Consider the following 15,257-nt stretch of genomic DNA (forward strand, 5'->3'; position numbering starts at 1 on the left):
CGGATACCTGCCTAACACTTCTAACTCCTATCTATCTTCTGAGGTGTATTGGGCACGAGGCGACAATAAAAAAATGATTGTTACATTTGCACTTAAGCCTTTGCTCCTAGCAGTTTGGAATAGCCACATTTTCGCGTTATTTACACTTAATTGCCCGACCGAAACAGCTGTACTCACTCAAGCGGTGAAAGCATTATCCGTATATCTGTGTAATTTGCGCACTGTTGCGGAAGCGTCAGCGGAAGCGTTCAGCTCTCGTGTTCAGCCTCCTCGTGTGAAGACCGACTCGGGAAAAGACCAGCGACTCTACCTGCGCGACTCCACCGAGCAAGGACACCAGAAAGGCACTTAAGTATCTCCGCTTCCCTTTCTCTTCCCTCTACTTACCTTATTGTTCACCTTAATCAACATGTGCTTTCAATACATTCCTGTTATCTCTCGGCACCGTCCTTTCATCACGCGCAATAGGCAGCGCAATACTGCCAATCTGCGTCCCATCCTCACATCCTCACATACTCCTCTCTCTCTTTCCGTGGGTCTATGGAATTGTCAGTCAGCAGTCAATAAAGCTGACTTCATTCCAGCCTTTGCATCTCATTCTACTCTTAGTATCTTGGGGCTGACTGAGACCTGGATTCGTCCAGAAGACTCAGCTACCCCTGCTGCTCTCTCTAGCAATTTCTCCTTCTCCCACTCCCCTCGCCAGTCTGGGAGAGGTGGGGGTACAGGGCTTCTCGTTTCTAACAATTGCAAATACTCCGCGCTCTCTTCTCTATGCAACAACAACTCATTTGAATATCATGCTATTACACTTACAACTCCCATTAAAATCCATATTGTAGTCATTTATCGCCCCCCAGGTCAGCTGGGTAACTTTGTAGATGAGCTGGATGTGCTGCTGTCCACTTTCCCTGAGGACGGCACCCCACTTCTAGTCTTCGGTGACTTCAACATTCATCTCGAAAAGCCACATGCAACAGACTTCACCTCTCTCCTAGCCTCTTTCGATCTCAAACGACTCATCACCACAGCTACTCACAAATCAGGCAACCAACTGGACCTGGTTTACACACGCAACTGCACCACAGAAAACATCCTGGTGACACCTCTCCACGTTTCAGATCATTTCCTCATTACTTTCAGTCTACAACTCTCTACCCCTGCACCACCACCCCCACCACCAGTCACTTTCAGACGAAACCTGCGCTCACTTTCCCCCTCCCATCTTTCCTCTGCCGTGTCATCCTCTCTTCCCCCACCCTCACAATTCTCATCTCTGGATGTGAATACCGCAACGGACACCTTATGCTCCACTCTAATCTCTTCTCTAGACATTATCTGCCCTCTCTCCTCCAGGCCAGCACGCGCTACTCCCTCTAACCCCTGGTTATCTGAGGTTCTTCGGGAACACCGGACCGAACTCAGGGCAGCGGAGAGGAAATGGCACAAATCAAAAGACGCATCTGACCTGAGTATGTATCAATCTCTCCTCTCCTCCTTTTCTGTTGATGTTCATGCTGCAAAATCTTCATACTTCCACAACAAGATCAACAGCTCCTCCAACACACGATTACTCTTCAAGACATTCAACTCTCTCCTCTGTCCACCTCCACCACCTCCCGCCTCCTCCTTAACTGCTGACGATTTTGCGACCTTCTTCACCAACAAAACAACAGCTATCAGCAGTCAGTTCTCAGCTCCACACACACAGGAACCCAGACCGACCCCTTCCACAGCCAATACCCCTCTGTCCTCCTTTTCTTCGCTAACCGAGGAAGAAGTATCTACACTTCTCCTCTCCAGTCACCCTACCACCTGCCCGCTTGACCCCATCCCCTCACACCTTCTACAAGCCATCTCTCCCACACTTCTACCATCACTCACACACATCATCAACTCATCCCTCCACACTGGCACCTTCCCTACAGCATTCAAGCAGGCTCGGGTTACTCCACTGCTCAAAAAACCAACGCTAAACACATCATTTGTAGAGAATTACAGACCTATCTCTCTCCTCCCATTCATTGCGAAGACACTTGAAAGAGCTGTCTTCAACCAACTAACATCCTTCTTGTCTCTAAACAACCAGCTGGATGTCAACCAATCTGGCTTCAAGAAAGGACATTCAACTGAGACTGCATTACTGTCAGTCACAGAAGCCCTACGGATCGCAAAAGCTGCTTCCAAATCTTCAGTCCTCATTCTCCTGGATCTGTCTGCTGCCTTCGACACGGTGAATCATCAGATCCTTCTGTCTACCCTCTCATCACTGGGCATCACAGGAACTTCACTCCACTGGTTTGAGTCCTATCTCACAGGTAGGTCCTTCAAGGTCGCATGGAGAGGTGAGGTATCCAGAGCACATCAGCTGACCACAGGTGTTCCCCAGGGTTCAGTTCTTGGTCCCCTCCTCTTCTCCATCTACACCACATCACTGGGACACATCATACAGGCACACGGTTTTTCCTACCACTGCTATGCTGATGACACACAGCTCTTCCTCTCCTTTCAACCAGATGATCCCACAGTAGCTGCACGGGTCTCAAGCTGTCTGGCGGACATCTCCACATGGATGAAGGAACATCACCTGCAGCTCAACCTGGCAAAGACTGAGCTTCTCGTCCTCCCTGCTAATCCATCTCTACAGCACGACTTCACCATCCAGCTAGAGTCATCATTAATCACCCCATCAAGATCGGTCAGAAATCTTGGAGTAACGTTTGATGACCAGCTGACCTTCACAGATCACATTTCAAAGACAGCTCGATCATGCAGGTTTGCACTGCACAACATCAGGAAGATCAGGCCTTTCCTAACTGAGCATGCAACACAACTTATCGTCCAGGCCCTGGTCATCTCTAGGCTTGACTACTGAAATGCCCTTCTGGCTGGACTCCCAGCATGTGCAACCAAACCCCTACAGATGATCCAGAATGCTGCAGCTCGTCTTGTCTTCAACGAGCCCAAGAGGGCCCACGTCACTCCTCTGTTCATCTCTCTGCACTGGCTACCTCTAGCTGCTCGCATCAAGTTCAAGGCACTGACGCTTGCTTACAGAACTATCACAGGCTCAGCTCCCTCCTACTTTCACTCACTCCTACGAGTCTACATCCCTACCAGACACCTACGATCGGTCAACGAGCGACGTCTCGTGGTTCCATCACAGAAAGCCACAAAATCACTTTCCAGAACATTCTCATTCACAGTTCCATGCTGGTGGAACGCTCTCCCCACCCTCATCCGGAATGCAGAATCCCTGACAACATTAAAAAAACAGCTGAAAACCAATCTCTTCCGTGAGCACTTAACCTTATATAAAAAAAATAAAAAAATAAAAAATAAAAAAATTCCTTTCCCTTTGAAACATCACTTATCAGGCTTATGCTACTCTGAATAATACCTGAACTTCGTATTTTGAGCACTTCCTGCGTTGTTGTTGCTTTTGCCTCTTTATGATGACTCGCTGAATTTAGTCCTAATTTGTAAGTCGCTTTGGATAAAGGCGTCTGCTAAATGACTAAATGTAAATGTAAAAGCCAAATCTCAGCAACTGTGAGCCAATTAATAAATGGTCACAGTTTCTGAAATGCTTACCCCCGACAGAGAACAGGTCTCCACCCAGAATAACCTCGAGAACAAAAAAGGAAAAATAACAAAAGAGTGAACCAATGGAAGGATCGAATAATCAACCCAGCTGGAACTCTCACCCTTCCTAACCGGGAAAACTCATGCATATATTCAAAAATACTCAAACAACCATACTCACCAAATTATCTCAGTCAAAGGGAATAAACAAATACAGTCCCCAAAATATCAAAAGAAACAAGTGCTTTTTACCAACCAAATGGAACGAGCCCCCATTATGTTACAACCCTGGCTCTAGGGATGCAACATAAAGGACACAAAAACAGAAGTCTGCCAATCAAAATAAAGTTTATTTAACATTAAAAGAAAATATTATCTCTGCAAGACGAGAGAGAGCCTGTGTCCTAGATTTAAAGTGGCTCCCTTCAGGTGACACCAATTAACCCGTTGATTGCAGGTGAGCTACCAGGGAATCTGCTATGAAACACAGATTAGAACACTCCCACATAACAGTGTGTGTGTCGCCTGTCGCCGGTTTCTCTCTGATGGCTCTGAAGTGGATCTTCACACTGCTGATGGTCCTGGTCATTTTTCAGGGTGTGTGTGTGGTGTTTTACTACATACCCAACACGCACTTGTCTGGGTGAGCGCTTTTATCTCAATATTTCATTATAATTTAATAAACACTATTTAAATGAATTCAAATCGGGCTCCGTGTTGCTGGTTTTTAGGTAGCCTATAACTAATAACGTTTTTTTATTTATTATTATTCTAATTGATGACACTAATACAATATGATATTGTGCATGCTGTCATGAAGTTGTTAAATTGTTTTCTGAGGAGTCTAAGAAACACACAAGTGATATTTAAATGTCATTAGTTTAGATGTAAACGTCATTATAATTTTAATCAGAATAGAAATGTTTTAGGTTTGTTACGCAGGAGAGTAGAGCTGTTCAGGACTGAATCGGAGATAAAGGTGTGTCACTCTATTGTGCTTCAAAGAAATACTTCAGTTTACTGCAGTGAAAATGTTTGAACCATGTGCTGTTTTTCTGCACAAGTAATTCCACAAGTTTGGCAATGTGCAAATTAATGTATTTACAATACACAATACACATTGTTTCAGAGCAGCTTTACAGAAAATCATGATGTTAAAATCTATAATACCCTAATATTTTCATGCCTTATTGTCGCATTTTACAGATTAGAGCTAACCGATAGTTACATTTTGCGAATTTTTTTGCTGAACAAGAACCTTTATTTTTAAGAGTAAGGAGGAACCCATAAGACAGAACTAGAATGAAGTAGATTCTGTGCAACAGGTTTATCAGCAGTTTTGATCATGTTGATAATTTAGAGGAAAGTTAATGATCAACAACAAAAATTACATTTGCTCTTTTTCTTTCAGAGATGCGATGACAGAGGCACTTCAGAAGCTGCGCTGTGCAAAACTCAGATGCAAGTTTTCCATTATCAAACCGGCCAAAAGGTGCGTGAGAATGAAGATCAACCAGCGATCCTGATATTTCAGAGAACTGACCATTAAATGCCTTTGTTTCCCTCTCAGTATAAAACTCAAGAGCTTCACGCAGGAACTGTCAGATTTCATGAGCTGCCCGTACAAATCAAACAGAACTGAGCAGGAGCTAAACAGGTGTGTCTTTATCATCTTTACATTCATGCTTATGCATTTGGCAGGTCATCCAAACGTGAATTGCATTGCATTCAAGGTTTACATTTTTCTTAGGTTGATGCATTTCTTGGGGATCGCACTGATGATCATGGTGCAATAATCTGCTATTTGAGCTTCAGGAACCACTTGTACATGTTCAGTTCCACATTCCTTTAGTGTCTTTCTCATAGTGTCTTTATATGTCCATGAGAAGTGAAGCTATTGAGCAACACCAGTGCAAATATATATAAGTCCCCTTGTTTTGTGAAACCTCAGCAATTAAAAGAAATCGCCTCATGAAACATTTGGTATTTTAGAATAGCAGAGTTTGATCCTGTGCAGACAGAATTTTCAGGAACTCCCAAATACAGGAACTCCAGAACAAATGTTCTGAAGACTGTGTGTTTCCATCTACCTGTTTATATGCACATTTTTTGAAAACGATTGGAAATGCCAGGATGCGCATCAATTTTACAAATGTGCATAAAAATATATATTCACGCAATTGAGGCGGATCATTTCTTTATCTGATAAACTGATTGAAACACATTTTCCGAATAAATCCCTTGATATGCCTTAGGAGAGGCTGTGATTGGATAACTGGACTAACCAGCGGACCAATGGCATCGCAGCATCTCAAATGTTGGTTTGGTGGTTCTGAAACGCCGGAGTCGAAGTGTGTGATCAGAATGATTTGGTTTAATTCCCTCCAGAAGCGTCTCACACGATTTCGTTCCCAAACACCAGCATCAGAACGCAAGAGAGCATGACAGCATTTATTGTGTTTCGTCTGATGCTCTGAGAGACACTCATTTATGATGGAGGGAAAAAGAGCCCGATTGCAGCAACTTGCATATTATTACTGGTTTTTTGGGCCAATTTCCCCGGCAGTGACGATCTTGTTCTCTTGAACACATGGGATGGGAACGCTGCTCCAAAGCCACAACTCCTTCAAAAAACAAGAATGCACACAGCCAGAGCAGATTCTGCAAAGAGATGCGAGAGACATCGTTAAATTACTTCATGTCTCAAAGCACATAACAAAACCAATAATAATTAACATAAACAACTTACAGAGCTCGGACTTGTACCACCTAACTGCTGCAGATTCATTTCTGCGTTGATAGTATTGACATAGAAACGCATTGTAACGAGGTTTAAAGTTCAGGAAAGAAGGAGGTGGAAACCGGCGAACATTCAACGAAACTTTAATGTCAAAATAAACAAACACAAAATAAAAGTAAAGACTATAGGTTTTATAAGACAGGCAGGTAGCAGAGATATGACTTTGAAGATGAACAACAGGATTCCACTGGAGATTTTAGCGATAGGAGGTAAGGTAAATAGTGCGAGTCCTTTTCCAAATTGGAGACCAGACAATGAAGGAGAGGAATGTGTGTGTATATATAGGGAGGATAATGAGTGTAGAGACGAGGAACAGGTTTGGCTGGTTAGAATTCTGGAGACTGTGATCTTTGAATGGGCGTGGTGGTGGAGCCTGGTGAAACCGTGACTGAACCCCCCTCCACGGGATGGTAGGATGAATTCTATAGTGAGTAGGAAGATACAATTCACATGTGACTGTGTTGATTTGCCGTGCCATGGGGAAGGGACCAATGTATTTGGGAATCAGGTTTCAGCTTGGCAGGTGCAGTCTGATGTCGCAGGTGGAGAGGCACACTTTCTACCCGGGCTGGTAGGTGGGAGTGGCGGTTCTCTGTGCATCAGTACCCGCTGAGGGTATCAATGAACTGCTTCCCAGACCCTCTCGCTCTCCTGGAACCAATGAGCAACAGATGGAACTTCAGAAGGTTCCCCAGACCAGGGGAACAATGGGTGTTGGAAGCCGAGTACGCCCTGGAAGGGTGTAAGACCAGTAGCTGGATTACGCAGAGAATTTTGTGCGTACTCGGCCCAGGTGAGGAAGTGGTTCCAGGAGTTCAGGTGGACATGGCAGAAGGTACGTAGGAAACATTCTATCTCCTGTATCTTCCATTCCGTCTGCCTGTCATTCCGGGGCTGATAACCAGAGGAGAGACTCACAGTCACACATAGGAGATTGAAAAAGGTCTTCCAGATTCTGGACACAAACCTCTGTCAGAAGCAATGTCTTCGGGTAGACCGAAGTTTCGGAAGACATGGTTAAATAACATCTCGGCTTGGAAAACTGATTCACTACAACCAGAACACAGGTATGTCCATCTGAGGGTGGTAAGTCCGTGATGAAGTCTACTCCTAGGTGTGATCATGAACGGTGTGGAACTGGCAGCGATAGCAGCTTACCAGATTGGAGGTGACGTGGGGTCTTGGACATGGCACACTCCACTCAGCCCTGGATGTACCCTCTCACATCCCTTGCCATGTTAGGCCACCAGAAGCAGTCTCGTAGCAGCGAGAGGGTTTGACTGGTCCCAGGGTGACCAGTGCCCAGTGCCCAGTGCCCAGTGAAGAGTGTGCAGACTGAATCAGAGGGACACGTTGGGTGCGTGGAACGTAAGTGTGATCTAGTGGACACCCCGGCAGAGTGGGTTCAGAGGCATTGGTTCGCGAGTTCCTCGTTCAGGGACCACTGGATGGGGCTTACAAATAGATTAGAAGGGAGGATGGATTCTGAATTTTCAGGGGTCTCTTTGGGAGCATGAAGACGGGAGAGAGCATCTGCTTTTATGTTCTTGATCCCTGGCTGGTAGGTGATGGAGAACTGGAATCGGGTGAAGAAAAGGGCCCACCTGGCTTGTCTGGGGTTTAACCTTTTAGCTTCTCAAAGATATTCCAGATTGCGGTGATCGGTACAGATGGTGAAAGGTTGGTGGGCCCCTTCCAACCAATGCCTTCATTCCTCAAGAGTGAGCTTGATGGCCAGTAGTTCTTGATTCCCAATATCGTAATTTTGTTCTGCCGGGGTGAGTTTCCTGGAGAAGAAGGTTCCTGGAGTTGCGGTGGCTGCCCCTGCTCCTGGGATAGAGCCGCTCCTACTCCAGAGGTGAAGGCGTCGACTTCCACGATGAAAGGGTGATTGGGATCAGGATGGACTAGGAGCAGCGCAGATGTAAATGCTTTCTGGAGGGTATTCATGGCTTTGGTGGCTTCTAAATTCCAGGAGAGAGACTTGGGCCTGTCTTTGAGGAGACTAGTGAGCAGAGAAGTAATGGAACTATATTGATGAAGCATCTGTAAAAGTTTGAAAATCCCAGAAATCGCTGAAGTTCCTTGATGGTAGTGGGAGTTGGCCAGGACCGGACTGCTTCCACCTTCCTCTCGTCCATCTGGATCCCTTCTTGGCTGATATTATAACCAAGGAATTGGATGGATGGCTGGTGGAAAGTACATTTATTTGCCTTAAGGTATAGCTGGTGTTCGCGGAGCTTGAGGAGGACCTCCGATACGTGGTAAGGATGTACCCGGAACACCTAATTTATTAAAGGCTGTCTTCCACTCATCCCCCTCCCGAATCCTTACGAGGTTGTATGCGCTCCGGAGGTCCAATTTTGTGAAGATGTTGATTCCGCATAGTTGTTTCAAAGCTGCAGAGACGAGAGGAAGGCGGTGACCGAACTTAATGGTTATTTGGTTGAGTGCCCGGTAATCCGCGTCCTTCTTGGTCAGGAAAAAGAAGCTTGAAGCAGCAGGGGAGGTAGATGGATGGCTGTAACCTTGCTGTAGAGCCTCCTCTATATACTCCTCCATAGCCTTCTGTTCGGGTATGGACAGAGGATATACTTTGCCTCAGGGCACTGGTTCACCTGGAAGGATGTCAATGGCACAGACTCATGGTCGATGTGGTGGTAATTGGGAGGTTAGTTTTGGGCAAAATACGTTACTGAAGGGGGCGTAGCAGACAGGGATGTCGACAGATTGCTTCTCGACAGGACTTTCAATAGATGTGGAGTTCAAGGGTATCACAGGTACGTTGAAGGAGACAGGTGAGGAAGTCGAGGGAAACATCTTGGGAAGCATCCCCTGCCCCACTTCAGGACTTCACCGTTTGACAAAGAGAGGATGGGGTTGTGTGAAACGAGCCAAGGACGCCCTAGGATAATCCGAGCAGTGGAATTATCCAGAACCAGCAGGCAGATGTTCTCTATGTAAAGTTGGCTAACTTGGAGCTTAAGGGGTCCCACACAGTCTCGTACTTGGCCTCAGGTGAGCGCTTTGCCAGGTACCATTTTTTTTTTTTGGTAAGGGGTGGTATTGGGCCTTTTCTTGAGCTGTAGCTGATGGCAGAGGTCTCCTGAGAAGAGATCCAGTTGCCAGCTGACCCAGAGTCGAGGAGGGCGTTAACTGGAATAGAGGTTCCGGCAGCAGTTAGTGTCACAATGGTAGTAAGTGGCGTGAAACTAACATTAGATGAAGAGAGAGAACTCACCAGAGGACGGGACATGCCTGAATAACATGTCCACCAGAACCACAATACAGCTATAGTCTCTGGGTCAGGCGATGCAGCCTCTCAGCCAGAGTTAAACAGGTACTATCAACTTGCATGGGCTCCAGGGCTGGTTCTGGAGTGCTGGGATACACTGGCTGGAGATGATAATAGGAGGACTGCTGGCATGTTCAGTCTTCCATACAACCCCTCACACGATTTTCAACACGGATGGATAGTTGAATGAAGCACTCAAGCCCGGTGGTGTCGTCATAAGCGGAGAGATGCAGCCGCAGTGCAGGATCCAAACCCTGACGATAAGTGGTGATAAGGGAACGTTCGTTCCAACCACTTTCAGCAGCGAGAGTACGAAATTTCAAAGCATAATCTTGAATCTAATTTATCAGGGTTCAGGACTGTCGGATCCATGATGTTTCGGTCTGGTCTTCTGTAACGGATACCAGACTCGGAAAGGTAAGGTATGTAGCGCGGGTTATGAGTCCTTTTCCACAATGAAGACCAGACAATGAAGGAGAGGAATGATTGTGTATATATAGGGAGGATAATGAGTGTAGACATAAGGGAAAAGGTGTGGCTGGTTAGAATTATGGAGACTGTGATCTTTGAATGGACGTGGTGGTGGAGCATTCAGGCAGTTAAACACCATTTGCAAATCTCATGCACTCTTTTTACAACTAAAACTCAGTTGTCATCGTTTATACACAACGACTCAAAATTGTTCACAGTTGTTTCTAATGATTTCATCAAACCAACAACATAAAATATAAGCCAGCTCAGAGTGCACATGTGACACAAGTCCACTGAATGTTGATACCAACAATGTGTGAGGCAGAGGAGGAAGAGAAGAGTATGTGTAAGAGGGGGAAGAGGATGAGGACGAGAAAGAGCAAGGTGTGGAGAGTGTTGTCAATGCCGGATCCGGCTCACCAGAGGGTTTTACCTCTTTCTAAGCTTTCTAAAAAACATGTCATTATTGTTCAGATACACCGTTTTTAAAGAGACAAGCTGTTAAAACTGTTCAAACCATAAATCTATAAAAACAGAAGTGGTTCATTAAAGATGACGCTGATAAAGCTGCTCATGTAATATTAATCCTCTCTCTCTCTCTCTCTCTCTCTCTCTCTCTCTCTCTCTCTCTCTCTCTCTCTCACACTCACTCTCTCTCTCTCTCTCTCTCTCTCACTCACTCACTCACTCACTCACTCTCTCACTCTCTCACACTCTCTCTCTCTCTCTCTCTCTCTCTCTCTCTCTCTCTCTCTCTCTCTCTCTCTCTGTGTTTATGACAGAATCAGGCTGCAGTTTTGTTGTAACGCCACAGGATCATTCATTCTCACCAAAAGCAACACAGCTATCAATCAATCCATCCAATATGAAACAAGCACAACAAAAACATACAAAATGAATGCAGCACTTCACAGTATGCTACCTGAGGTGTGTGTGTGTGTGTGTGTGTGTGTGTGTGTGCGCGTGTGTGTGTGTGCGCGTGTGTGTGTGTGTGCGCGTGTGTGTGTGTGTGTGTGTGTGTGTGTGTGTGTGTGTGTGTGTGTGTGTGTGTGTGTGTGTGTGTGTGTGTGAGAGTGCGAGTGCGAGTGTGTATTGTGTGTATGTGTGACAAAATGTTCCCACAAAGTTGGAAATATCAGAAATTCTTGTCCTTGTGTCCTCATTTATAAATGAGGAAAACAGTTTATAAATCATTCTAAGTGATGTTTTCTGAAAATGTAAGTGAAAATGTTTTCTGTGATGGGTAGGTTTAGGGGTAGGGGTAGTGTAAGGGGAGAGAATATGCAGTATGTGCAAGAAAAGTCCCCATATAACATGAAAACCCAGTGCGTGTGTGCGTGTGTGCGTGTGTGTGTGTGTGTGTGTGTGTGTGTGCGCAGGACAACCCCTGGTCCGGTCGGCGTCTGGGTCGGTGTGCTGTGGTCGGCAGCGGTGGGATTTTGAAAAACAGCAGCTGTGGACATGAGATTGACAACGCAGACTTTGTCATACGGTAAACGCATCCCATCATTCCTTTCTCCCACACTGACCACAACACATCCATCAGTATTCATCCATCCTTCCTGTTAATATGATGTTTTCTCTCTCTTTCAGGTTTAATTTGGCAACAGTTAATGACAGTGATGTTGGACTGAAGACGGATCTGATAACCATCAACCCCAGTCAGCTTCGGTCAGTGTTCGCACATACACACACACAAATCAAAAACACATCTTTAATTAAAAAATTATAATATTAAACAAGATTATTAAATGCTATAAACATATTGTTCATTTTTTACTTGTCCATTAATGTCAGCATATAAAACCTTATAGTAAATTGATAGGAAATAAATAAATAGAAAAAAACGGACGTAACCCTCATCCCCCAATTGAGGGAACGGAGACGTTATGTTGACTGACAAATGGGGACTGACTTTGGAGCCCCCAATCACCTCTGAGTTTTATGAAAACGGCCAATGGAATTGGCGGGTGAAAGTTGCATACCAAACCACTCCACCTTACATACGGGTGTATAAGATGATGCCACATCCACTCATTCAGGATTTTGGTGAGGAGCCAAGACGTGGTCCCGGCCATTCAGCGGGGTGCTTCAGGATTGTTCAGGATGGGGCAGAGCAGAATCTGCCCAGGGAAAAACACAGGTTTACTGACAGGGAAACCCTACCATGGAGAATACACATATGGGATTACCAATTTGCGTAGGCCCCGGGGCCAGCTGTGTGGCAACGCATCCGATATATGCAACCGTCGCCACGTTGTCCGTCCGGACCAACACATGCTTGCCCTGAAACAATGGTTGAAACTGGCACAGGGCAAGAACAATTGCAAACAACTCTAGACAGTTGTAATGCCACTGCAGTTGAGGTCACGTCCAGGAGCCAGGAGCCAACGTGCTTGTTGCATACAGCAGTCATCGAGATAGTTTAAAATGCGAATGCCCACTTCCCTTAGCGGGGCAAGGGCAGCCTCCATGACTTTGGTAAAGACATGGGAAGACAGGGACAGGCCAAAGGGCAGAACCTTGTACTGGTACGCCCATCCCTCGAAGGCAAACCGAAGAAACAGTCTGTGTCGAGGTAGAATTGTCCTTCTGGGCGATTGCTGTGAACCAATCTTGAAGACAAACGCACATAAGAATGTGTTTCGGCATTACCATCTTGAACGGGAGCTTGTGAAGGGTCCGGTTTAAGACTAGCAGATTCAAGATTGGCCGTAACCCATTGCCTATCTTGGGTACGATGAAGTAAGGGCTGTAAAATCCCGACGTCATCTCGGCTGGAGGGACAGCGCAGCACGTCCTCGAACCTCGACCTCTTGGCAAATGTGGAAGGCGCGGCTGGAAGTGAGGAAACATGGTGTCGCAAACTGTTAGGCCGCACCTGATATGGCCCAGAGAATAAGGAAATTTCTCTTTTTTGAGATCCCACATCTCTGTAAGGTTTGGCCAGAGATGGCGCTCATTGACCACCAAGGTGGACAATGTCTGGCCGAGGGCTCGCACCATGACTTTCGTCAGCCGGAGGGCAAGGTTAGTTGCCGTGTGCAGTTCCTGCATCAATCCTGGCTCAGAACTACCCTCTTGCAGCTCTTTAAAAGCTTTTGCCTGATGGACCTGAAGGATGGTAATGGCATGCAAGGAAGGTGGAGGCCGCCTGTCCAGCGGCATTGTAAGCTTTAGCAGCCAGAGTTGACGATCCTGCTAGGTGGCAGCACTTTGTGCAGCGCAATTGCACACTCTACCTGTGGAATATCCATGGACCCCTTGAAGTACATGTTGACTCTGCATCCCACTCAGCATAAGCGACCACGCACGAAGGGGGAAGCTCAGCATCATCTTCCTCTGCAGAGGACAATAGCCCTTTCTCCGATTCAGCTATCTGATCTTCACCCGGAGCACCAAATGACACACTGGGCCCCCCAAGAGAAGGTCCCATCACCTGGCAACTGGACAGCACACAATACTGCAGAGGAGGGGGAGGTCCGTGGGGGCTGTTCCAGTGGAAGCGCTCCCACTGTAACCCTCAGGTCTCCCAAAGTGTTATCAGACCGGAGGCTGATAACTATGAGAAGCGGCGACGGGCTGGGTAACAGCAGAGTGGACTCATTCCTTCACAAAGAGGCTAAGTCTCGACCGCAGTGTCGACATGGTCATATTCTTGCAATGAGGACATGAACCAATCACGAATGCTGTCTCAGCATGCTCTCGGCCCAAGCATGTGAGACTATTATTGCGGCCGTCAGATGAAGACAGGAAACGACTGCAACCAGAAAAACAAAGATGGAAAGGCATCTTTAAAAAGACACTTGCTGTCCGATTTGCTCTTTTAGGGAAAAGCTGCTCTTTTTGACTGAAGCGCCCTGGGGAGAATCGCTGCACTTATCCGTGCACTACAAACACGCTGGCGAAACACCGCTGAATGCATCCTCATCCCCAGACTGCAACAATATTTCGAGATGATTGGAAATACAGATCGCTGCTGCAACCAATCGTCACCAAAGCAAATTTTTGAATGAGTGGATGCGAGCCGCCATCTCGTATAACTGTATGTACAGGGGAGTGGCTTGGCATGCAATTTCCACTGGACAATTCCATTGGCCATTTTTATAAAACTCAGAGGAGACTGGGGCACCCAAGTGAGACCCCATTTGTCAGTCAACATAACGTAGTAATGACAGATGGGGAACAGAGGCGTCTTTTCCCTGGCATACACATATATGATCATCTAGTGTTCTGTCAGTAGGATATATTAAAAACTGTGTTTCTGTAGATACAAAAACTTGGAGAAGAATCCGGATCCGTTGGTGAAGCGGGTCAGTGTGTACGGGAACGCCTTCCTTATTATTCCTGCCTTCGCCTACACAATCTGCACATCAACGTCAATCAAAACACTCAAAGTCCTCCAGCCAATTAGACCTCAGCAGCCGGTGGTGTTCTTCAGCCCCTCTTACATGCGGACACTGGACTGTTTCTGGAAGGGGCGTGGCCTACGGGAGGTGCGCCTCTCCACAGGATTCCTTTTAATTAGCACTGCACTGGAACTGTGTGAGCATGTTCACGTTTACGGATTCTGGCCGTTCGGCAGCGACCTGCAGGATCAGCCGATTCCATACCATTATTATGACCTGAAGCGCCCGTCCCGATACATGCACAAGATGCCGGAAGAGTTTGTGCGGCTGCTGCAGCTCCACAGCCAGGGGGCGCTGACACTGCACCTGCAGCCCTGCTCCTCACCAGGGGCGGATCGAGAAAATCATTATAGAGTGGCATGAGGACTGTGAGGGGTGGCATCACCAAAACAAATAAGCAATCAATCATCTATACTACTTAACTGTGAATGCTCGACAAGTCATGAGGATGAGTTTGTGGACTCACTAATAAATTAACATTTTAAATTACTATAAATTCCATTTGAGGTGTAACATAAATTTTACATAATAAAATGTTGGTAATACGTATGTAACTGTCATTTATTTATTTGCCAAACAACACTGTCATTTTCTTTAAATTTGTGCTAGTTGGGTAAACGGATCCACAACAGCTTTGCTGTCTGTCTGCCTCGCTGCCTGCTGTGAGTTTGTCTGCTTCGGTGCTGTAAGCTCCGTA

The 15,257-nt window shown here is 46.2% G+C and overlaps 1 protein-coding gene across 1 annotated transcript; it reads left to right on the forward strand.

Annotated features, from left to right (window-relative positions):
• Nucleotides 1-4,130: 4,130 nt before the first annotated feature.
• LOC309481130 (alpha-2,8-sialyltransferase 8F-like) lies at nucleotides 4,131-14,989 on the forward strand (the record flags this gene model as incomplete). Its single annotated transcript, XM_082145960.1, has 7 exons — nucleotides 4,131-4,228; nucleotides 4,997-5,077; nucleotides 5,156-5,242; nucleotides 10,934-11,078; nucleotides 11,531-11,643; nucleotides 11,745-11,822; nucleotides 14,422-14,989. 7 exons carry the CDS (start codon nucleotides 4,131-4,133, stop codon nucleotides 14,921-14,923), a joined length of 1,104 nt encoding a protein of 367 aa, XP_082002086.1. The 3' UTR covers nucleotides 14,924-14,989.
• Between the last annotated feature and the right edge of the window lie 268 nt (nucleotides 14,990-15,257).

Source organism: Leuciscus leuciscus (assembly GCF_965113295.1).
Source record: "Leuciscus leuciscus genome assembly, chromosome: 18".
Classification (NCBI taxonomy): Eukaryota; Metazoa; Chordata; class Actinopteri; order Cypriniformes; family Leuciscidae; genus Leuciscus; species Leuciscus leuciscus.